The sequence below is a fragment of the Cyprinus carpio genome, chromosome B11 (assembly GCF_018340385.1).
Source record: "Cyprinus carpio isolate SPL01 chromosome B11, ASM1834038v1, whole genome shotgun sequence".
Lineage (NCBI taxonomy): Eukaryota > Metazoa > Chordata > Actinopteri > Cypriniformes > Cyprinidae > Cyprinus > Cyprinus carpio.
Window position 1 is genome coordinate 15,694,522 of NC_056607.1, and position 24,484 is coordinate 15,719,005.

Sequence of the window (24,484 nt, forward strand, 5' to 3'; positions counted from 1 at the left end):
TGTGATGGATATCTTACACCCCTTACCATATTTGGAAACACACATTGTCTCCACGACATGGCGGCGGCAACAACAATACTACAGTGAGAATAAAAGTTACGACTTCTTTCTTTGAGTAAATATTTGGGCAGAAAAGCTCACTTCATATTTAATATATTTATCAGGTGATTGTAACATATGTAAGCAAACAGCATCAGGATCCCTTGTATACTGTTTGCCATTTTTAACACTAAAAATAGAAAATAAAAAGTTCTCATTCTCAAACATGGGTGGTGATGTCACTTTTATGACTGTTAATCTTAAAAAAAAACATTACAAATGTAAATATTTATTCGATTTTCGAACACTTTAAATTATATAGATGCATATGTCACTGGTATAAGAAAGTAGCACTTGGCTTTCTGTTTCTAATAATAGCTATAATAATTTTGTCATACCTTTTTTTTAGTTTGTTTGTTTGTTTTACAATTCTATTAGACAGAACTGTTAAATAAAGACAGCAACCTAATGTGAGCTTGTGTGCATTATATGCATGTCAAAATAAAATCTGCTTCCAACACTTACAGACAGATGGTTATAATTAAAAATGAGCAATATTGGCCAATATATCTGTAGACTATTGCTTGAAAAATAAAAGATTTACCATGACAATTGTAATTATTGGACATTAGAAACATACCATGATAGGCCTACTGAAATTCATGTACCACATGGTATTTTCACATGGTACACAAAATGAGTTTCAAGAATATCATGATAATGGTAGATGTACAAATGGTGCTTTTTGTTAGTGGACCTCGAAGCACAATGTAATACCATGGTAGGCCTATTTATACTTGGTAATAAACCTATAGCATGCTATACATCACTGTACCATATTGTAGAGCTTGAGAGACTGGGAGTCATGAGTCAAGTGCAGAAATGAGGGGCAGTAAATTGAGTAGATGTATATTGATGGAAAACTGAATAAATGTAACCTTCACCTTTAAATGTCATGTCTGAAAGATAAAATGAAATGTCCAGATTTCCATGAAAGACCAGTGAGGATGGGGAGGAGGGGAGGTTGAGGAAACGCCTGCTTGTTGAAAGTAGGTGAGACACAATGAAGCTGCTGGTGGTAACATATAGGGCACAGAGGAGACAACAGGTTTTTTTGTAGCATGTCTATTTTTTTTTTTAAACATGACACAAAGCTGTGTGTGTAAAAAGATGTCATGTTGACTTTGAAAGAGGATATGCCACGTTCTTACAACGCAGTTCAGTTAAGTTTCAGCTAGTAAACCTTGAGGCCACAAAGGAGACAAAAACTACGTGCGTCAACAAGTCCTTTTGTGTCTCCACAGCGCACGCAAGGTGAAGCGCTTTGGACGCACTTAAGCATACAGATAAGGTATTTAAAGAAACGTAATAGTTTTGCGCTATACTAGAAGGACCATTACAGACTATACACGAATATACATGTCAACAGCAATATCAAACTTGGTTAAAGTGAATTGTCTGGCGGTTTGTTTTGGAGGACTGCCAACAACGCGACAGAGCTCATGTCTGCTCTACAGCTGATACTAAGAGGACGCTATGGTCGGATGTCTCTTAACTGAGGACAACACATGAATACGACTGACTTGGAAATTAAGCCACATGGTTAACAGCACATAATGCATAGATACGGATCGCCACCCAAGAGCTGGCTTGGGCTTCGTCTGCGACTAAGTAAGTGGAATTTTGTTTTACGTGTTACTGACTGCAGTTATAATAAAATAAAATGGTGTACCTGTGTATGGTGTTTCTTTGTGGCAGTTATGGCTAAAAACAGCGTGCTGACGCGATAAATTTCGAGGATGTCTTAAAGGGATAGTTCATTTACTCACCCTCATGTCATATAATTTCGCTGGATGTCTCAGTCCCTCTTTGAGTATGAATGATATCAAACTTTTAAGATGTTGCAAAATCATCCTACAAGTATGATAAAAAGGTTGCAATGCCTGAGTAATTTCAGTAGGACATTCTGACCCTTAAATAGACTAGTCAGACACTGTATGGTTATAGTTAATTGATTTCTGGACTGTATGTTTGATAACTGAAAATAGTCTGGTTTAACTCGTAATTACTGGATGTTTGTCTGTCTGTACAGGATTATTTCCTATTTTGGCTATTTAAATCCTGATTTTCCGCCACTCTTGGTCTTGGCTTTTCTCATTCCTCAGTATTAGATTTGGGATAAATGATATTTACAGTATGTTGTGACAGGTAGACAGACAGCTCTGTGGTTTACCTCTTTACTGGCTTATCATAAGGAAATATGATTCACTCTGTATCAACAGTCAACAGCTCTGTTTCAACAGAGATTGCATTTAGTTTGAAACAACATGGAAAAAGATAGAAAAATATGTTGGAATGGTGACGCAGTGATAAGAAATAGAAAAAATTTGAAAAACCTCTATACTTACTATTTATCCAGATAATAGACCAGCTGATTTTACTATTAATATAAAATATTAAAAGTAAAATTAATTTCCTTCCCATCTAAAGGTTCCTCTCTATAGATTTCTCATTTAAATTTAGTATTTGTTTACAAGGAACTAGTGTACAAAAATAGTTTCATGTTTTTTTTTTTATTTATTTTTTTTACTTTTAGCAAGATTGGCCACAAGTTCATTATTCTAAATTCTTTTTGGCAAATATAAATAGTTTGAAATCCTTAACTATAAACTATATATATAAAAAATAGTTTTACAGTGGAAACAAAGTGACTCTATCCAAAGGAAATTCCTCTTATGTTCTGTCTGTGAGGTCCAGGGCCATGGTTATTAAATCCAAACTTCAAACTAACAAATGGGGCTTTTATGAAGCTCACAGTTTATCAGTGAAGCTATTGAGTGGTATTTCTTAAAATAATGTCAAATATAGTCTAAGCTTTTGAATTTATGATAAAGAACACCAGTAATATAGACTTGTTTACCTGGCTTCGAATAGGAACCGTTACATGGAACAATATTGTCTATTTGAGAACTGTCACTTGGCTGACTAATTTGCCATCTAGCCTCCAAACCAAGCCCATTACTAGTTTCAGGTTGACTGGCCTGTTCGCAATGTGCATGGCTGTCCTAATGCTAGTGTTTTAAACAAAGATAAACAATGTCAGGAGAATCACAGATCAGAGGATTAGCCAAGTTATTATAATTGACTGTAGTAGCTGTCACACCACAGTGGTCTTTCATGTGTGGCCAACATGCTGGTGGTAACATATGCTTTTCATGCTGCGTATCATGAGCTGAATATAGCATTTTGACTAGCAAAATGCAATGCTGCAAACAAAAGTTGGGTGTGTTATGGTATGTGATGATCATTAGCCTTCAAACAAACTGAAAATTCTTGTATAAGGGTGCTAATGTGTCATCAAATGCAGATAGATAGTGGGTGTCTGTAGCAAAAGTGTTTTTATTTTGTTTAATATGTACAATTATACAATTTGAATAAACAGTTAACAATTAAAATAATTAAAATGAATAGATAATATTTTTAATATTATATCTTTACATTTTAAATGTATTTATTTATTTATAATAGATAGATAGATAGGTTAATAAAGACGTAATAAAACTAAAATGACTCTGTCATTCTGTAATGTATACTCAATGCTTCTGTCTGCCAACTCGTAAAATCTTAAATTTTCTTCTTTTGGTTGCTTTTATCTGTGAAATTATATGATTTATTTGATTAAATAATTAGATTTTTTTTAAATTGATTGACAGTCTTAGAGTTTATTTAAAGCCTTTTGTGTACTAAGAATCATAAGTAAACAACAATATTTCAGATGAATGATTTAAACAGTCAAACAACAGCTACGGAGCAACATACAGCAGAAACAAAACCACACTAGTATGCCTCAGCAATAAAGTTCAACCTTAATTATTTAATTTAATAGCCAGATGAAACAAGCTAAAATATAAAAGATCGTACACCAGCTCGCATAGAGAAATGTCTCGGTGAAGATCAAAAGAGCTTTGTTGTTTGTACATGTCCCAGAGAATGATTAAGCTGACAAAGTCTGAGACTGCGGCGTATTGGCTTCACTGCCACTGGAAGCCTGGTCATTAAAACTAACCCCTGCACGTCACACTGCTCCAAATCACTACCATATGCCTGGAAATGTTGGATCCCAACAGCTTAGACTCTCCCATTCTACTCTCTAATTTGTTAGAGCAAAATTAGAAATTGTGGGGGTTCTGGAAGGCACCCGCGAACTCTTGCAGCTATTCTCTTTATCTTTATCTTAACCCTTTCTTACTTCCAACTCACTAAACTTGCTTTTGAAAGTTTTTCATCCTCCATTATTCTCTATATCCCTGACTGTGACTTGAGTGTTTGTGAACCATGATTTCTGCTCTATATGATACTATAAATTTGAGATGCATGAAGTTTGTGGGCTACAAGTAGGTGGACATCTCAAAAGGCAGCTTTGTATCTCTTGCCATTCTGAAAAGTCACAGGTCCAAGTCTCCCTCACATCCCAGCATGCACTTCACATGTGGATGAATGCATCGCTTGTCTGGCGTACTGTGTGGGTCAAGCCCCCCTCTTTTTTCCCCTTCACATACTGGCTCACAAAGTCCAAATCACCCTGCCTGGAAACTTTATAGAAATCCAGTATTCTGAGAACTTTTCTCCAAAAGAGAACTCATTCAAGTTTTAGTGCATTCTGTAATATGGAGAAACATGAAGAGCAGTGATATTTTAAAGACTGATGTTTTGTTCAAGGTGTGAAGAACATCATCTTGATCTTCACAAGTGAGATGCGGTGTTAGATTTATCGGTTGTGCTTGGATTGTAAGGCACAATGTTCTATTGGCGACGGCATGGGTCTTATGAACTGGAAACTGTGCCATGTACACAGAGTGAGTTGGGGGTGGAGAAGTACACCTGGACCTCCCTCATGGACATTACCCAGAAGTCTTGTGGTAAGAGATTTTATTTGAATGGCAAATAGTGTGAGACAGTTCGATTGAATCGGTAATTGTTTTTAAAGTTGTTTGTTTTTATTTTTTGAAGATATTACATGAAGTTTAATGTGGATGGGCTCTGTATTGCACTTTATTTCCCATGCCATGTTTCTTCTCAAATGTGTTTTCACTGAATGAATAGTAGGATAAGATTACAATATTTTTTTCAGAGGGCTTGTACTTCATCTAAAATTAACATTTTGTCATCATTTACTCACCCTCATGTCATTCCCAAACATGCATGACTTTCTTTCTTCTGTGGAAAACTAAACTTAGCAAAATCTTCATGATGCTGTCTTCCATAATGAAAGTGGATTGGGACCAGGAGCTGTCAAAAATATTAAATAAAACTATCATAAATGCAGTCCAAACAAAATATGCACAATTTTCGAAATCTTCTGAAGTAATGTCAAAGTTTTGTGTGAGGAATTGGCTGAAGTTTTAGTTACTCGCTAAAAAAATTTTGCCTAAAAGATCAGTGGTCACCATAATACTTTCATTCTTTGGAAAAGAGCAACAACAAAGGACATTCTGCTATAAATAACTCATTTTGTGTTCCATGGACAAAAGGTAAGTCATACAGGTTTTTCAAGACACTAGGGTGAATGAATAATGATAGAATTAAATTTTTTGGCAGTGAACGGTGTCTTACACTCAAATCTAGTGGAACAAAGTGGCTTTTTTTTGGCTTTGTTTGTAGAGCCACCACCTGTTTGGTTTCCACTAAGTAGTCAGAAAGTTTTAGAGACCACTGTGACACCAAAGTGCAGAACAAGAGTGAGTTTTAGCTTGTCCATACTACCCCTACTGTTTGATCTGTGCACTAATGACCCAGTTAGGACCCACTAAAATTGACCTTTGCCCCTGGAAGTATTTTGTCTGTCTAATCACTCACTCTATGCCTCTTTCAGTCTTTGCAGTCAAACAAATGGCTTTTTCATATTGCCTAAATCTTTAGTGGCACCAGTGGCACCTTAAATTTAGTGCCACCAAATGGAATAGCAAAAATGACAATTTTCAAATGGACCTTTTTTTCAAATAGTTTTCCTAAAAAAGCCTGTCTGTTATGGTTACATAAGCAGGTTGTGCCTCCTCAAACTCACAACATCGGTTGAGCCAATGTTGCCATGTTGGGCTCTATCACCTAATCTCATTTGGGCCCAAAACGCAAGAGGATTAGTTAACCAGAAATAAAGAGTCAGTGACAACTCCCCTTCCAGCCCTTTAGCTGGTAATGTTTTGAAATTCTCAGACCTTCCAAATCATATACTGGCATCCATGGCATCATCTTGGTGTTTCTCCAGTGGAGACAAAGGAAACGAGTATTAAATAAAATATTTCCCTTCTAGCACTTGAGACACTAGATGTGCTTAACTCTCCTCAGGAACTTCGGCAAATGGCTGGGTAAACAAAGGGGCATGAAAAACAGATCCTGGCATTCTGCACATTCCTTACATAGAGGATTTCTTAGGAGGTGCCCTCTGCCTCTGTGACTAAAGAAGGAGAAATGGAATATTCTTCATGGAGAGATGGAGGCGAGTATGGAGTTGGAATGTGAGCAGTGTAGAGGATAATATCTAGAGTCTGGCTTGAGCTATGTGGTGATGTTGTTCTGCTTTTAGGATGCTGGGAAAAATGCAGTGCTTTGATGAAGTAGGCACTGTGTGTGTACCTTGTAAATGCCATGCTATATGAGTACAGCAAACTTTCACACAACTATTGTATATGGGTGTTTCTTCAACCTCTGACACTTTTATGTCCTAAAGAACAGATGTTTTTCACCTTGTTCTCTTACTTTTTTCTTTCCAAGCCTTCATCTGTTTATTTTTGCTATAATGCCTTTAGTGTATAGATTATATTGCTTTACTGTTATCCTAGATCCAAATTTATAATTCGTTATGAGCACTCTGTCAGTTGCCTTCTTTTTATAATATATTCAAAAATCAGAGTTGGTTTCTTGTCTATGGTTGTCTGAACTCTGTAAACATCAATCGCTTCTGTTCAACCAGTTTTAAAGTGGCAGCATTGCTAGAAAGGAGAATGAGGGGTGAAATCGATAAAAAAAAAATCATACACTTTTTTCGCATTAAAACCTGTGGGTTTCTAGGTGAGTGGAATATCAGTAAAAGGAAAATCAACCAGTCTGCCAGCAAACTTGTAATGTCTGGAAATCTCAGATTTCCGCCAACTTTTTTCGCTCTGTCTGTTTTTCTCTCCTTTTTCCTTTTTGTGTTGTTGTCAGTTCTTCAATTTTTAGTCAATCCCTCCCTTAAAGTTTAATATTAATTGTCATTGTAATCATCTTTCCATGGTACCCCGGCCAGTTAGTCTTTATGGACTTAACAGCATGGCTGAAGGAAGGGATGTCATGGCTAAATCAAGTTATACATTATACTGACATATTCAGTTTATTTGGTCAACATATTATGCAATTAAGTAGTTGAGTTGTATCACTAGCTCTTGTTTGTGGTCTAGGGCTTTCTGATTGAGTTGCTTTTTTCAGTCGCTCTCTCCTACATATCCTCCAGCTGCCTCATATTTTGCGTACCATATTGCTGTTATGTCTTTTGGCTCTTGCCCAAGGACATATCCCCCACAGGCTCACTGAGTTCACAAGAGTCTCTCCATGGTATCCTAGTATGAAATGTCTCAATCATATTTATCTGCTTCATTTATCTTCTTTATATTACTCCTGGATACATGATAGTTCCATATACTGTAGAGCTGTTCAGTTGGTGGCTCTGAAGAGAATTAGCATAGTTTTCTCCTGTATTTCTAATTGGTTTTTAGAATGTTTCAGTTTGTTTCATTGTGAAATGTGCTATGTGCTATGTAATTGTAAATTATTCATTATTATGTAAGTTTACATACTTGATTCAGAACGTAGAACTATCCTTATGTATCAATTTGCTAGCAGCAGCATTTTCCAAGAGCAGTTTAAAAATTCACATTTAAGGACTGTGTGTAAATTATGCTTAAGCATAATGTGAAAGTCTCCAAGTAATGTTATGGCAGACCTTATTTTAGTCATAAATCACCATTTGAAAAAATACATAGGAAGGGAACCCAGAGCAATTAGCCTTTATGTGTGATATGTACAGTTTGTCAACTGGTGGAGATTTTGGACTATCTTGGATGTCTCTACCGAGGTTACACATTCATGTACCGTTGCTGTGCTATGTGGTCACAAAACATATTGTTTGCACACATTTTTAAGCATTGCGTTTTAAAACAAGTGATTTTAAGCTATTGAAATGCAATCAGCAATGAAAGCGAACTCATTTTGCTATTTGCACAATCTGTCTGAGAGACAGTTTCTGAAAGCTGTCAGATAGGCACGCACGTGAAGACGGTGCTCATAGAGTGTGGGAGTATTGAAGTTATCAAGTTATTTTTGCCACTTTATAGGCCTAAAACAGTTAAATGCACACACTTGTATGTGTCAAAATGCCTGTCTTTGCAGGTATCCTCATAAACACAGTAATTTAGATCTGAAGCAAACAGCTGAGGAAGAAATCACATGTAGAACAGTATACTGGATCTGGGCAGCTCTTAAAGTGACAGCAGTCTAATATTCCTGCTGTCTGTCATTCATGTTAATCAAACAACAAAACAGAAAAACTCTCATTGTTCTTAACGAAATCACTTTTGTAACTTTAATAAGAAGAAATATATATTTAATTTACACAGTGAAGAATATGCAGTGTTTTTATACATTTGATTACTATATTCAATGTATGTGGCATTTCTTATTTATAACTATATCGTGCAATATAAATATATCGTTATTGTGAAATAAAATGACTCGTATTGTGATATAAGATTTTGGTCATATTGCAACAACCCCCCACCCCCCCCCACCCCAACGTGACTAAGCCATTCCAGTTTGGCTTACAACTTGACCTTACTTTTAATTCCCTCCCACATATGGTTGATCTTTTACCTCTGTTTGGATATTGTTTCAGGTGAGAAGCCTGCACAGGAGGAGAAAACTGGCATCTTGTGTCAGCATCCCAACTGTCCCGAACGGCGGCTTGCTTCCAAGGTGAGCCGTCAGAATGTGTCACAGGGAAGCCCTGTAGGGGCAAAGCGAGCTGGTAAATGTTCACCTCTTAGTGTTTTCGTGGACATAAATCCCAGGCATGCCAATTGCATTTATCACATAGAATATTCCAGCACAATAATCATTTGTCAGCATGTGTGCTTAGGGAACTGACAGGAAAAACAAAAGTTTTGTTTGTCTTTGTGCTGTTGAAAGTTCAGTGGTGAGAGGACGGATATGATGTTATAGGCGACATTTCACCAGCCTTCTCCTGGGAGTCTGGGGGTGCAGGCATGGAAAAGAGAGATTACTGTAGGGTATATGAGGCTGTTCGCATATAAACACGCTTACACAAAACACAATATGTCTCTCCCTTCCTGTTGTTCTCTCTCTCCCTTTATACGCACTGTCTCTCTTATTATGTCTCTCTGTTTTTGATTGCACTTTATTGTCTTGGGACCATTGCCAAACTGGTTTGACTAAAAAGTCAGTGTATTCCTTCCTGTGTCCCTCTTTCTTTTAAACATGAGTCACTCCCATTTTTTTATCACTGGCAAACCTGGTGCCTATTCATTACCAACACTTTCCACTTTTGTATTTTAACAGGTGCTCCTTTACCTTTAAAATCATTGATTAAAATGCAGCCACAATATGAATACTGATGTATTGGATACAGTAATCTTAAATTGGACAAAAAAACATCTGCCAGCATTCCCCACGTTTGTATGTATATAGTTAAAAAATCTATTTGTATGTACTGTGTATATAGTTAAAAAAAACTTAACTAAACAACTGAAGAAACAAATGAAGTGCAAATCAGATTTGGTTACAGCTCATATCTGAATGGATGATTATTGCCCAAAATAATGCAGATTATCAAACCTGGTTTCCGAGACTAGCAATCTTTTGTTTAGTAAGACCAACAAGGCAGCCTATCTTTTTGAGCAGGTACAGATGAGAGAGTACTGACAGTTTCTGTATGCAAAAATAATTGCCAGTAACAACCCTCTTCAAACTCTGGATACAGATAAACCCTGTATAAAGGACATCAATAAAGTTTGTTTACACGGAACATGTCTGATTCATTATAGGAGATCACAGTGATGTTTGCTTGTTTTTTTGGTATCCTACATTTCCTGTCAGCTCAACTCTGCCAGTGTCCTCTGAACTTTAGCAAGCTTTTGAAAAGAGTCTCTGGGTAAACACTTCTGTTTCTAGTCCTCTCTGATCGAAGCCAGACTTAACTTAATGTACCCAATGTTTTTATCTGAACCAGGAACACACTTATGTCATTACCCTTAAAATATGGAAAGATGAGAGGGACTCTTGTTTATTTGAAAAGGTTTCTGCTGAAAAAGATAGAAGGAGAGTTTAAGTGTGCGCGTATGAGTCTGTTTATGTTTTGTGGTCTTTGTGGCTTGTCTCTAGTGCACTACAAGTTTCATGTAGGTTTGTTCTTCCTGTCTCCTGCAAGGGGTCAAGAGGTGAAAATACACAAAGATGATGACGATAGATTGCTGTTGACGTTTAACTGCATGCTCATCCTGCTAGCTGTCATTTAATGTTGAAGTGTGTTTTTGGTGTGTACATTAATATTTACGCTTTTAACTTTTGATCTCACAATTCAGACTTTTCGCAATTCTGAATATATACTGTATCTTACAATTTAGACTTTTTCTCGCAACTTTGATTTTGTATCTGTATTTATTGTGATATTGTGAACTTGCAAATGCAAGATAAAAGTCAGAATTGTTGCATGTAAACTCAGAATTGTGCGGAAAAAAGTAAGATTTGCAAGAGATAGACCCAGAATTGCGAGATGTAAACTCAGAATTGTGAGATGAAAACTCAAGATTGGATGCAAGAAAGGTAGAATTTTTTATATCTCACAATTCTGACTTGCTTTTTGAATTGAGTTTATTTCTTGCAAATTAAAACTCACAATTATGATGTTGTTTTTCTCAGAATTGCAAGAAAAAATTCAGAATTGAGAGAATTGCTATCTCAAAATTGCTAAAAAGGCAGAATTGTGAGATAAAAAGTTGCAGTAACCCCTCTTTATTTTTTTTTATCCATGGTGGAAACAGACCTTCATATTTAGCAGATGCTTTTATCCAAAATGACACGTAAAGGAGAAACAAAAGCAATATTTGTAATATACAATGCCAGGTTTATTAAGTAAGACATTAATAAATTAATTTCCCCGAAAAGTGTGATACTGTTTGTCTGACCAACGGTAGCTAGAAGCAAGAAAATACACACTTCAGGTTTAAGTTTGTCTTTTTTCTTGTGTGTAAACAAATTGGTATGTCTTTATTTTAGTAGAGTATGTGGCAAGACTGGATCCATTATAGATTAATTCCACATGAAACCAACACAGAACAGGATCTGTAATATATTAGCACCGTGTGTGCATGTGTGTGTTTATGCATTGATAATATATGTGTGTGAGCATTTGCATGCTTGTGTGCATGTGTTAATGTGTGTGTGAAAAAGTTGCGAAACAGGCCGGCCATCCTTATCCCTTACACAAACACAGACTAAACAGTGACTGCACTATAATAAACACAGACATTAGCAGCTGACTGTAATTTGTGTTGTAAAAGATGAATATGCTGCTTACAAAGACACAAAGCTGGAGCAGTACAGAGTTTTATGGGTTAGCAGATGGGATAATGGAGTCTTTCAGACAAGTTCTTCATGAAAATGCCAGAATATCGCCTTGTCCCAGGGTTGCCAATGTGTCTTGGATTCAAAGGCTTGATTTCAGTTAGAAAAGTAGGTTAATTGCTTTTCAGTGTTCAATAATATATTTAATCTGTTGGTTTGAGGTTAACCTGGCATCTTGTCTCTATGGCTTTTCCTCACAAAGTAATTTTAAAGACATCAAGAAGCTCACAACCATGAAATGAGCTTAATAAATTGATCATTCACCCACAAACAAAAATTGTAATGAATTTTTCAGGTTGTTCTAAACCTCTATGACTTTTTTTCTGAGGAATATGGGATTTTAAAAATAAATCCAAACAGCACTGAACATTGTTCAAAATATCTTCTTTGGTGTTGCTTTCCCTTAGCAGGTTCTCAGACTCGTTTACAGCCATTAAAATGATTGAAAGGATTATTTAAACTTCAGCAGCAGGTCTGTGCTTTGTCTCCTCTGTCACTGCTTGATGTCTGTCTCTGTGTTACCTAACATTTGTGTGTGAGAAGAAGCTGAACTGACACCTGTAGCACAACAGTTTCAGGAGACGCACGCATTCAAAACTGTGCTGCCTAAAATATTTCAAGGACAAAAGAAGTGAAAAGTGGAGTAAATTAGTGTTCATGGAATTCTTTGGATTGTGAAGCCTCACTGCTGCTTTCTACCACCAGATGGAGCAATAATACTCAGCAACTAGGAAAAGTTCTACTTTGTGTGTACCATATTTCAAAGAGAAATCTGTACCCAAGCTAAACCTGATATAACCTTCCAAAGAAAAAAAACCTTTTGAGGAAATCGTATTTTTGCATGTATGGACAAAATATTTAAATAAAATACAGATAAAAAAAGATTCATGGAATATACATGGATTGAAAAATGAAACTACAAAAACTGTAATAATTATTTACAATTATTTTATTTTTAATATTTTGCAGGAAATCAAAGCAGATTTTATGTGTATTATCATTTTAATCTTTATTGTTTGACCAACCCTGCCTGGAAACATTGACTTAACCAATGGTGTTAAGCCAAAAATGTGTTTCCCTGACCAATGGAAGGTATTATAAGTATTTTGCGAAACCTTTTGGAAACAGTCATTGTTTACAATACTGTTTTACGGCAATAATAGTAGTAGAAAGACACAAGACAGATAGACATGATTCAGCTTTAAATAACTTCTTCTCCCTAGTTGTACTTCTTCTCCCTGTGGTACTGACATCAGACCAAATGTGAAAACAACCTATATTACCTCTCATATTTCATGCTGTACTAACTGTCAGCATAAAGCTCTCTAATTCTCTCCTTCTTGTTTGCTCTTTTTTTTTTTGCCAAATACAGCTCTCTGCTTTCTCATTCACTCCTTTAAAGGAGATCTCTGATGTCACCAAGTGAGAATTAAGACTCTGGATCAACAAAGAGGTCACAATGCATGACCCCTAAGGAGTAAAAGTTATTTTCAGCTGTGCATCAGATATTGGAACCTTCCTTGCCTAAGGCGTATTCATGTGTACATGTTTTGAAATAAAGCCAAATGTCAGTTGTTTTGATGAGCGCATATAGGATCAACATACTATTTTTCTTCTATTTTTTTCAAAATATGAATGTAATATACCTCTTTACAGTATATGTAAAGAATAGAGCAGAAAAGATTGTAATTAATTGATAATTAATACATTGATATCTTATATTAAATAATATATGAATTAGATGCTATAGTTTGTGTAAATTATAGTTTACTAATGTTTACTGAAAAGGTACAATGTGATACCCTGATTGTTTGAGCGCTTCCCATTATTCAATGAGGGACAAACCATGAGCTCAAACTTATAGCTCAGCTCAAACTTATAGTCCTCTTATACATCCCAGTCCTCAATAATGGCAGGTTGTAGAAGAGTTTTGTATGTTTGCGCTTTGTCGTTTTATCATTCTGAGGTTCTTGTAACTTTAATAAAGCACAGCATTTTATGAATTAGGCCTTACATCAGCCTGCTATATAAAGCACAGGCAAAGAAAGAGAGGAAGGATGGAGAGAGTAAAAGAAAGGGGGTTTTGATACTGTAATATTCTGGATTTGGTAAAAGTAAGCACAGCCGCAGGCTTCAAAGACTCTGTTTTTATGTAGGATATCCTGACACCACATGACCCAGCCCCCTGCAGGGGTGTACTCTGAGAAGGGTCTGAAGTAGATGATGGCAGGAGAGAGTTGGTGTAGATATAAGATAGAAATTACTAAGACTAAGGGAAAAGGCCAAGACATAAGTCTTTCAGAACACTGTATTTACTCATCATTTAAAATATTATGTTTTTACTAACTTCTGTTACAGTGCCAATAACGTTCTTCATTTTATATCAGCACCACTAGTACACAGATGTGTGAGTGTATAATTTTTAATTAAATAAATGTGATTATTATAAATTAAACCAATTTGTGTTATATATAAATATATGGGCATTGGACATTATTTCTTTAAAAAAGAAAGATTAATCACCATGCACACTTTAGAATTTTTTATTTTATTTAGAATATTATTTTTTTGTTTGTTTGTTTGAGCTAAATATGTGAATTTCCCATGATTTTACTATGATACAAATGTTATCCCTACCATTCTAAAGATTAGGGTTGATTAAGATTTTTTTATGACTTTTTAAAAAAAATAAATCTCTTATGTTCACCAAGGCTGCAATTATTTAGTACTAATATGAAATATTATTGCAGTTATATTTTATAAAGTAGTTTATTCCTGTGATGGCAAAGCTGAATTGTCCTTCACATAATCCTTTAGAAATTACTCTATGTTGATTTTGGTTCTTTTGCTTAATATTCTCAAAAAAAGAGAATGTAACACCGTTTCATTAGCATGCATGCTCTTTTTAATTAGAATTCACTTGCTAATTAGCTGGTAATCCTATTTTGTAGTTTTCCATCTTTCCCAGTAACAGGAGCTATACTTGTATGTCTGTCAGTAACATGGCCACCGAATGGACTGACTTGCCTTTAAGGGACCAGACAGACACAATTAGTGCTGATCATCTCAAAACGGCCAGATTTAAGATTACAGTGCAAATATTTTAGCCTAGCACTAATAGTACACCTACTGTACATGCATTTGCATGTTTCATCTGATCACTGTAGATGATAAATGACTGAAGTCAAAACGAGAACAGAGAATGAGAATAGGCAATGAAAGATTATAAGCAAGGCAGAGTTTAGTGTGTTTGTTTTTTGTATGGGTGGTTGGACAACTGCAAAATCAGTGGGAGCGGGTGTGGCTGGAAAACCGCAACTGCTCTTACACCCTCTTTTAGATCTATTAGTCTGTACACACAGCTGCTCTATCTGAATCACCTACCTCACACACACACACACACACACACACACACACACACACACACACACACACACACACACACACACAGACTCTGAGCTGTTCAGAAGCAGCCAGTAAGAAAGGAAGGAAGCAGAGGAAGTGGAAAAGGGGAGAGAGGGAGAGCAAGAGAGGGGAGCGTTGGCCACTCAAAGGATCGAGTTGTCCCGAGACTCTACATCGTTCTCTGCTATTCTTACAGAAGCCGTCACTTTTGGGGGGAGAGAAAGACAGGCAGACGCACACACACACACATGTGTGTGACACCGGCATCAGGTGTGTGTCATGAATGCATCATTCTATGTTATTTCACGGCGACAGCTGAGGTTTTATGGTTGTTATTAAAAAGTCTCTGAGCAGCGGTTTTTACCACAGATGTGTGAAAGTTCTCAGATAAATGAGGCATAGCCAAACTGATGACAGAGTTAGCTCTCTCTCTTTCTCTCGCTCTCTCTGTCTCTCGCTCTTAGTTATCTAAGAGGTAGCTAAAGTCTGTGTGCTTTCCTTCAATGGCTTTTTGTTTACAGTGCCATTCCTTATTGTTTCGTAGATATTGCACGTTGTGGTCATTTGTAAAAACTTTTCTTCTTACAGTGACCTTTAAATATGGGCGTACACTGATTTGAGATTGTTGAGAGGTTGTTTAGGTTGTGATAACTGCAAGTAGAGAACAGTAATGGACTTTTTTGAAGTCCTCTCCAGGCTCGAAACGTCGGCACAAGATAATCACAAGCTGATTTTATTAACATGACTTTAGGGGGTCATGTGGGGCAAAACTAAAGACGGATCTTGTAATTACAAGGCCTTGTAAACCTTGCTGTGCTGTTTGACTTTGAACAGATCTTTATATACAGTATAAACTTTTCAACATGGCTAATAATACAAAATGTTAATTGCAATAATATTTCACAGTATTACTGTTATATTGTATTTCTCATCAGACTTTTGTGTGTGTGTGTGTTTTTATAAAGATATGCATGAGAAATACTCATATGGCCTTTGATAGCAGATCTCTAGCAGTGACACATACCTGAATAATTTTAGATTGCAATGAGGGATGCAACAATGGTCGCTGGGTTAATGTTATTCTCCTTGACTTCGAAACTTATTCATTTGGAAGTGTTCAAAATTATATTCATTTTGAAGTATGAAACAAATAAGACAAGCTCAAACAAAAGAAACAAAAGGGCATTGTTTCAGCTTTCAGAGTGCTTCTCCTGGCTTTCGCAACATTTTTTTCCTTACTGTAACTCATTGCAAATGCATTTCTAGTAAGAAGACAAAGGAAAAATAGGGGGGAAAAGTCCCAGGTAGGATAAAGTAACAGTTTGGCTTGGCAGTAATTCCTCTTAGCCTTATTTAGCCCTAAATTTTAACTTATGAGCAGCAATCTGGCTTTGCTTTGTTCCCAGCTGGAAACTATATTGATAAAAATATATATAAATATATAATTGATCATGAATGCAAGTCTTCACATTTTCAGTCATAATGATTAGTTTTCAGTGTGTGGTTTTTGAGATTATGTAACCGCTAGAATCTGCCCATTTTCCTGTCGGTTTGCTGGCACATGCCCTCAGTCTTGCTTACTCACTTATTGTGGTTTTCTCTTAGAAAGTGCTCAGGCGCTTCATCACTACTTCAGCATGGAGACGCGTTTGTTTTGGCACCTTCAGAAGGTTTAGTTTGAGTATGTGTACTTGAATATATTTTGAGTGGATTTCATTTGATCCTGTACTGAATTTGTTTATGAATCAGCTGTTTGAGAAGTAGCCATGAAGAGAAAAATCGCCACTTTTCATATGAGGGCTCAGGTTTTTGCTTTGTTCTCTGTCTGAGTGTGAGCTGCTTCTGTTGTGAAGCATATCAGGAGAACAATAGAAGGAAGCACACAACCAGGAGGTCCTAATCCCTCTTTCTTTTTCTATCTTTCCACACTTCATTTCCCGCTGCTGTGGCCTTAAAACTTGACTCTCAAATAGCCTTTGGTAAGAGTGCTGATGATGTAAATTAATGGTATGTTGAGCTTTATGGGAACATAATGTTGCATAATAGCACAGCAGGCAGTTTCTTTAACTTTTTGTGTCTAAATGGTTGATTTTTATTCAAACTAACAGATTACAACTTTTTTTATGTGATAAGTGCTCCTGGAAATATTTTATGATGCCATCATGATTTATTTTTGATACTGTGATACTCTTTGATACTTGCTCGTTTACGGCACTTAATGCTAAATAAATAAATGCCTTTTATGTATAGATTTTGTTTAACTCTTATCTTAGATCCAAGCTTTATAACACTTAGATCACCGAAGTAAAAATACTGGTCCACTTTATTTTAAAGTCCAGTTCTCGCTTTTAACAAATGTTTTACAACTTTTGCCCCAATAAACTCCTAATTTGCTGCTTATTAATAGTTAGTAAATTGATAAGTTTAGGTGTTGGGTAGGATTAGGAATATAGAATGTGGTCATGCAGAATGATGTGCTTTATAAGTATTAATAAACAGCCAATATGTATGGATGCTAATAGGGTGGGGCAAAATCGATACATCGCAATATTTTCCGCGGCAATACTGAATCGACACACGGACGCAAAGTATCTATCTTTTATTATACTAGTATTTGGTAGAATATTAAAATCAGTTTCTTTACAGTTTACTAGATGGTGGTGTTGAGTTTTTTTTCTTGTGAGGTCAGCTGGTTCACATTCAGCATGCAGTAAGTAGAATAAAGATAGTGGCATCACGGAAAGTTATCAGATGTAGGCTTTCAAATCAGATGTAAGCCTATGTTTTATTTATTATTATTTAACAGTAATTTACTTTCAAAGCCCAAATTGCTAAAGGGTCTGCACAACTTTTTGTACAAGTTCAAGTTGCATTGTTCAAAATACCTGTAGTAGCACAGCGGTGCTTACCTGTTTACATTTAATTAAGGTGGACTAGATTAGACTGTAATACAAATAATTGTGTTTGCCAGGTGCATACAACATTTTTGACAGGTTTTGTGAAAGTGTTGGTCAGTTTGTCTGCTTGACAATCCCATTTTGCACCGCAGCAATAAAACTGAAGTGAGGTAAACTGAGAAATATTTCTTTTTAGTTAAATCAGATTTTGTCAAAGTTTTCCTTTGGGGACATAATTTGAAGTTGGAAAAAGGTAATAAATTGCAATATATCGCAGAATATCGCAATATATTTAAAATGGCAATAATATTGTATCGTGACACAAGTATTGTGATAATATCGTATCGTGAGGCCTCTGGTAATTCCAACCCCTACTAATAAGCAAATTGTTAATAGTGAGATTCGTTCCCTACTAAAGTGTTACCAAAACATTGATTAGCCTATTGAATTTTAAAATCTGTACGTAACTGAACTGTTCTGACAAGTGTGCTCGCACACAAACAAGGATATTTTGGCGCTTTCAGTACAAAGACACAAATATGATTGATATCTTTCAGAAATAATGGTTAAATTATGGATTTCTTGAAAATTTTTAGAGGACAAATGAAATGAACAAATGAAAGCATAAATATTGCTTGAAGAAGGTTTATTCTCATTCCCCCGGGGCCAGAAGCGCCCATATTTGAAGAAACATCAGTGTTAAATTTGGGGAAAATTGGGTTTTGGTCATACTGCCGAAAAGAAAATGATACACACACAGTTTGATTTCACACTGTTGTGTTTGCTAATTTGACATTATTGCTGCATGATTTATTCCTCAGGTGTGTCACCACCTGTCGTGTCAGGACCTTAGAGACGGCAGCCCACTGCACCTCTGTGAGTCATGTGACTCAAACTGCCATCCCGTCGTCCATGACGGAATGCTCTTTGACAGGCATCCACGGTTTGACCTGCAACCACAAAGTAAGGCTCGTTTTCAAACTATCAGTTGTTTTAGCAATTTTAATTCAGTTGAAAAATGAAAATAGATATCAGCCGACCACAAGATGAGCATGACACTTGTCACTGAATGTGTAAAGGTTAATTATTATTACCAGCTTCTGGCAGGATGTTAGTGTTGCCTCACTTCCTCTCCTTCACAGGTTCCATCCTGGCCCGGAACGTGTCCACTCGTTCCTGTCCGCCTCGCACCGGTCCCCCCTCTGACATGGAGGATGGAGAGGATGGATACTCTGACCTAGGGTCAGTTCTTTTTCAAATTTATCCCTCCATTATTACGTCCATTATGGGCACACGCTTGGGTTTTGCTAATGTTTGTAATAATGAAAGAGAAAGTCTGTGTACTTTCCAGTGGCGTCATCCACTGGATAACATCTGGGATTGGACTATCTTTTCCTTTTAATGGTCAAACTGCTTTAGGAAATGGAAAAATGGAAGAGAGAGTGTAAATCTGACCTCTTGAGCAGCCTTATAAATTAATGGGTACAAACTGTGTTTTTGGCAGGCTTGCTGAAGAGTTACACAAATTAATTTGATTTGAAAGTCTAAGTAGTTTTAGCTTACAACACGTCTGATATTTACTTGTTACGCACATTGGGGGGATTTCACCAAGAATGATTTATGACTACTAAAATAGATTAGCACGCAAGTCACTAAAACAAATTTGCAAATATGGTAATAAACAGGGGGCCGTGACCCATAAGAGGGCCTAAGCACACTTCCAGAATGGCTTGAAATTATTTCAGATCATATTTCTTTTTATTTCTAGGCATGGAAAAATCGTGGAAATTAATAAAAGGATTTTTACATCTTTTAAAAATTAATGTATATTTTAAAACATTCTATACATTGTCAATTTCTGCATTATTTTATTAAGTAGAAATTGCTGTTTGTGAGTAAAAATTATTGCTGATCACAAATTGGAAAAGTGTAAATTAATTGTAATAAGTACAATTCAGTTATTAAAATTAGGAAATAAAAGTTTGGACTAATTCAGTTTGCACAGTACAAATTCTAGTTTTGAAGCAGCAGACTACCTCAATCTGGCATACTTTACCAGAACCACACAACATCGGTGAAATCACCTGTTTAAAATGCTGAAATGAACTCTTCTGCACCCAGGCCCTGTTATAATGCTCTTGCCCCCCATTTGTGGTCAAATGTCTTTCATCCTCTCGCATCATTCATGTATTTCTGCTTCTATAATCGATAGAAAATGTAAACATTAATCTTGTTTTAGCAAAACTCGGTTTACCACCTCTTTTCTGTGGATGGCAGTAGTGCCTTGTTGTGCCAGGCCCATTACACTGGCTTTTTTAAACAAGGTGTGATCTATAATATGATTGATTTGCATAAAAGGTGGGTGGTTTGTGCTGAAAAGAATGACAATGACTTAATTTAAATACCTGTGCTTGGTTAAACTGGATTATTGTTAGGGAAAAAGACACCTTGGCATTGCTTGTGGGTTCAGTCTTTCCTAATTATTTATTTAATTATTTATTTTTGTGCTTCTCAGGGATCGCAGGAGTGGAGGAATGAAACTGGTTAAGAAGAAGACCAGACGCAGACACACAGATGTAAGAGAAGAATTAGAGATCTGATTTTTATTAAGTCTGTGTACCAGTCTTCTGTCTCAAACAAGTGATTTAGTTTTGCAGGCAAGATTTTTAGACTTATTGTACCTCTGAGTCAGTACTCCTGACATTTCTTTGTCTGATTATTTAATCATAGTTTGTATTCTCGATAACTGATAGCTTTTTTTCCCTAAAGCATAAGCTGACGGTTTATTCTTCACTCCTGCAGGACCCCAGCAAGGAGTGCTTTACTCTGAAGTTTGACCTAAATATTGACATCAGCATGGAGATCGTCCCAGCTGTGAAGAAGAAAACCTTGAGGTGATTTTGTGTTTGAACCCCTAGGTGGTGCAATGAACTAATCAATGCCTTTAGAATCATGGCTAGCTGACCTGTTATCTTTGTGTTTCAGAGAAGTCCTGGGAGCTGTATTTGAAAGAAAAGGCATTGAGCTGTCACGGGTCAACCTGTTCCTAGATCAGTCCAATACCCCACTTTCACTGGGATTTGAAGCCTACCGCTTTGGTGGCCACTACCTCAGAGTACGAGGTAATGCCCTGCTTAAACAGAAGTATCTCAGAACTCGTGTAAATATTAGAGCATTGATTGCATCTCTTCACTCATTTTCTTTTTGTACAAATAGAGATGTAACACTTGTGCTCAGCTAATATTTGCCAGTATTCGCAGATTAAGATAATATATATTTGCAGTGTTAATATATAAAGTAAATTCAAAATCTATATAAACAGACGGAATGTATTTTGAGTGATTGAAAGTTTGAATATTTGATTTAATGAGCTGGAGAAGTGATTCTCAATGTAGCATTTTATCAGAGGGGAGGAGAATTTTATACCAATGCATAATTTTCCCATCATCTGTCATGATATAGAAGTGGCTGTAACGGCATGAGGAAAAAATGCTATATGATTTTGACTTTTAGACTTGAAATGGCTATAGAACTTTGTACTTTTGCATTTCTTACATTTACATTTATGCATTTAGCATGGGCTTTTATCCACTGCAACCTACACTGTATTCATGACATAAAGTTCATACATTCCCTAGGAATGGAACCCATGATCTTGGTGTTACTAGCACCATGTTTAACTGTTTGAGCTTGAGGAAATGCCTTTCTTATAAGTTTTCTAATGAAAAATATTTTATGGAATAAAAGATATTTGTTAAAATAATAAATCGGCCCCCATCAAATAGAGCTGTAAGCATAAAATTCTCTAGAATCTCATTATGATTTAAGAATGATCCAAAGAGCAGTCTGACCTTACAGAGGAATTAAAATGACCAAATATTAATAATTCTGTGGGTGAATTCTGTATTATTAATCAAAAGGGGAATGTATCAGAAATTAGATAAATGTATGTGGCATTATCACAATTGCATAAGTGACGATTGTGTGTGTGTGTGTGCAGCTCGACCAGGAGAGGAGCTGAGAGTGGAGAGGTGTGTGAAAGACCCCCGTTCTCTCAGTCTGCCTATCATGAGGTCCTCCAGCACACATAGTTCTTCTACTGACCGAGCAGAGCATGGATCTCTGGGACGCCGAGAGGCGGCAGACCTGCTAGTTGGCCTGGTAGGTCACTCTCTCTATATAGGGAAGACTATAGGCTAGTTGTCACAAGGGCTTTGTTCTTTTTTTGTATTGAATTATATTGTTTCTTTTACTGTTTAAGTTTTAATTAAAAAGCCTTAATAACAGGATCCATGGTGGAAGCTTACCTTACAGTATTTGGTGTGATTGTGTGCCCCACAATGTGTTTTTATTTGTTGGGCATTAACTATTTTTTTTTTTTTTTTTTGTTTTTTTTGGCAAGGATACATTACCATTCAAAAGTTTGGGCTTTTTAATTTTTGGAAAGAAGCCTCTTATATTTACCAAGGTTGCCTTTGCTAGAAATTTTTTTTTTGTATTGTGACATATTGTTAACATTTCTAGTTTAATATACTTTAAAATGTAAGTATTCCTTTGATGGCAAAGCTGAATTTTCAGCATCATTACTCTAGACTTCAGTGTCACATGATCCTTCAGAATTCATTCTAATATGCTGATTTGGTGCCCAAGAAACATTTCTCATTATTTTTTATATTGAAAACAGTTGTGCTGCTTAATGCATTTTTTCAGGATTCTGTGATGAATATAAAATTTATTTGCATTTATTTTAAATCAAAATTATTTGTAACAATGTAAAAGTCTTTGCTGTCACTTTTGATCAGTTTGCTGAATAAATTATTTCCTAAAAATAACCTACTTACCCCAAACTTTTGATCAGTAGTGTATGTGCCTCTGGAGTAAAGAAGGTGACAACTAGCCCCAGTCTCTTTCTCTTTATCACTATCTCGTTCATTCTAGCACTTCTATCACATCCGGTTACATTTCCTTCATATTTTTTACTGTTCTTGTAGGAGTGTATTGTTTATGATTGCTCTCATCTGAAACCTAGCATTTCCACCCATTGTTCAAATATGTTTTTTAAAACATAATTACAATAAATGTTTTTCCAAAGTCAATGTTTTTTAAGCACTTACCGCAAACCCTGTGAATGACTTGAATCATTGTTTTATGACAATGTTGTGTTGCCACCTGTCACTTACTCCTGGTATAACTCCTAGTTAGTGACCGCAAGGAGTCTAAACCCTTTTTTAGGATCATATCAGAGATGCTTTCAGGGTTGAGTTTGTTTGAATACAGGGATGTGTCTCGGAAATCCTGATAGCACTGCCAAATGACTCGACTTCCACATAAGCAACATGTACCAGCCTGAGTATTCAAACTCAAAATCAAACAAAGAAACCTTCCCAATAAAGTAAACACACATGTCCTTTTGATACAGCACATTTCAATCCTGTGAAATTTAGTGTGTTTTTAGGCCTGTGTTGAAATCAGCCACCTCTAGTTCCCATAGAGCATTTGCATACGGTATCAAACAGGAGCAAAGTTCAAAGCTCATGAGATTTTATTTCCTTGTGACTGTCCAAAAGTTCTGTCTGCATCATCAGCAGTTCAGTAGAGCACAAGGTTAACTGATTTCACCCGGGATTTTCCTGATGGAAAATTCTGTGGAATTAGTGGGAAAGACTGGCCCCTTTTTATAAACAACCTCATTTTTATTTTTCAAGAGGAAACACAGAAAATATTTATCATAAATTCTGGGGGTTTTTGGATTCTGAAATTCAGCAAAATGTATTTGTACTCATCCAGTCCTCATACATACTGATTCTGTTTCAGCTCAGACTGATTTGATTTGTAACAGGTGAAGTTTGCTCTTAAGATATAATGCAGCAGTGCTGTTTCGGTACTGTAAGTTTGCTTTAACTGTACTGAAGTCAGATGTGTGGTAACCAGTTAGGCTTACATAACTAGCCATAAAAGTGATTGTCAAGCTATATAGACATGATAAGATAAAGCTCTACACCCTGATAATGCCATTTGGAGAGGCAGCAGTGTGTGTCCTTTCAGAGAAAGGCGGCACAAAACATAACAGAGTCTCCGTTAAGAGGAGCAGAGTGGCTTTCGCTCCACCTTCCATCAGCATTGGCACCAAGGTCAAAGGTCGTATCAGAAGACTGATGCACAAGCAGAGAGATACACGTGGAATAACACAGGAAGATAGAGAAGAAAAAGAAGAGCAAATTTGAAGGAGTTCAGAGGTGAATTCGAGTGCAGTCATCGTCCATTATGTTTCTTTTTTCAACCATGACTAAAAACTACAGGAAATTTGAAGAGGACTAAAATCATTCTCAAGGTATTTTTGGACTAGATCTACTGGAGCAATTCAATCCGGACCTTTACGTCTCTTACATAGTGAAACCCGTGCCAGCGTGGAAATGCTGAATTTCCGTCAGAGAACATGGAATGTGCCCAACATGTTTACATTCCCAGAG

The 24,484-nt window shown here is 36.3% G+C and overlaps 1 protein-coding gene across 5 annotated transcripts in view; it reads left to right on the top strand.

Moving 5' to 3' along the window:
- Window positions 1–1,078: 1,078 nt before the first annotated feature.
- The window catches only part of LOC109098936 (pleckstrin homology domain-containing family G member 5-like), a 34,329-nt gene continuing 10,923 nt past the window's right edge, over window positions 1,079–24,484 (top strand). The window contains exons 1-9 of one of the 5 annotated variants that reach the window (XM_042734161.1): window positions 1,079–1,390; window positions 1,490–1,710; window positions 8,966–9,045; window positions 18,836–18,977; window positions 19,157–19,256; window positions 20,530–20,590; window positions 20,817–20,908; window positions 21,000–21,136; window positions 22,015–22,175. In XM_042734161.1, the coding sequence (XP_042590095.1) occupies window positions 1,656–1,710; window positions 8,966–9,045; window positions 18,836–18,977; window positions 19,157–19,256; window positions 20,530–20,590; window positions 20,817–20,908; window positions 21,000–21,136; window positions 22,015–22,175 (828 nt within the window). In that variant the 5' untranslated portion in view covers window positions 1,079–1,390; window positions 1,490–1,655. Of the gene's footprint in view, window positions 1,711–4,737; window positions 4,959–8,965; window positions 9,046–18,835; window positions 18,978–19,156; window positions 19,257–20,529; window positions 20,591–20,816; window positions 20,909–20,999; window positions 21,137–22,014; window positions 22,176–24,484 lie in introns of those variants that run through there. The other 4 variants (XM_042734160.1, XM_042734159.1, XM_042734158.1 and 1 more) reach the window with 4 other exon arrangements.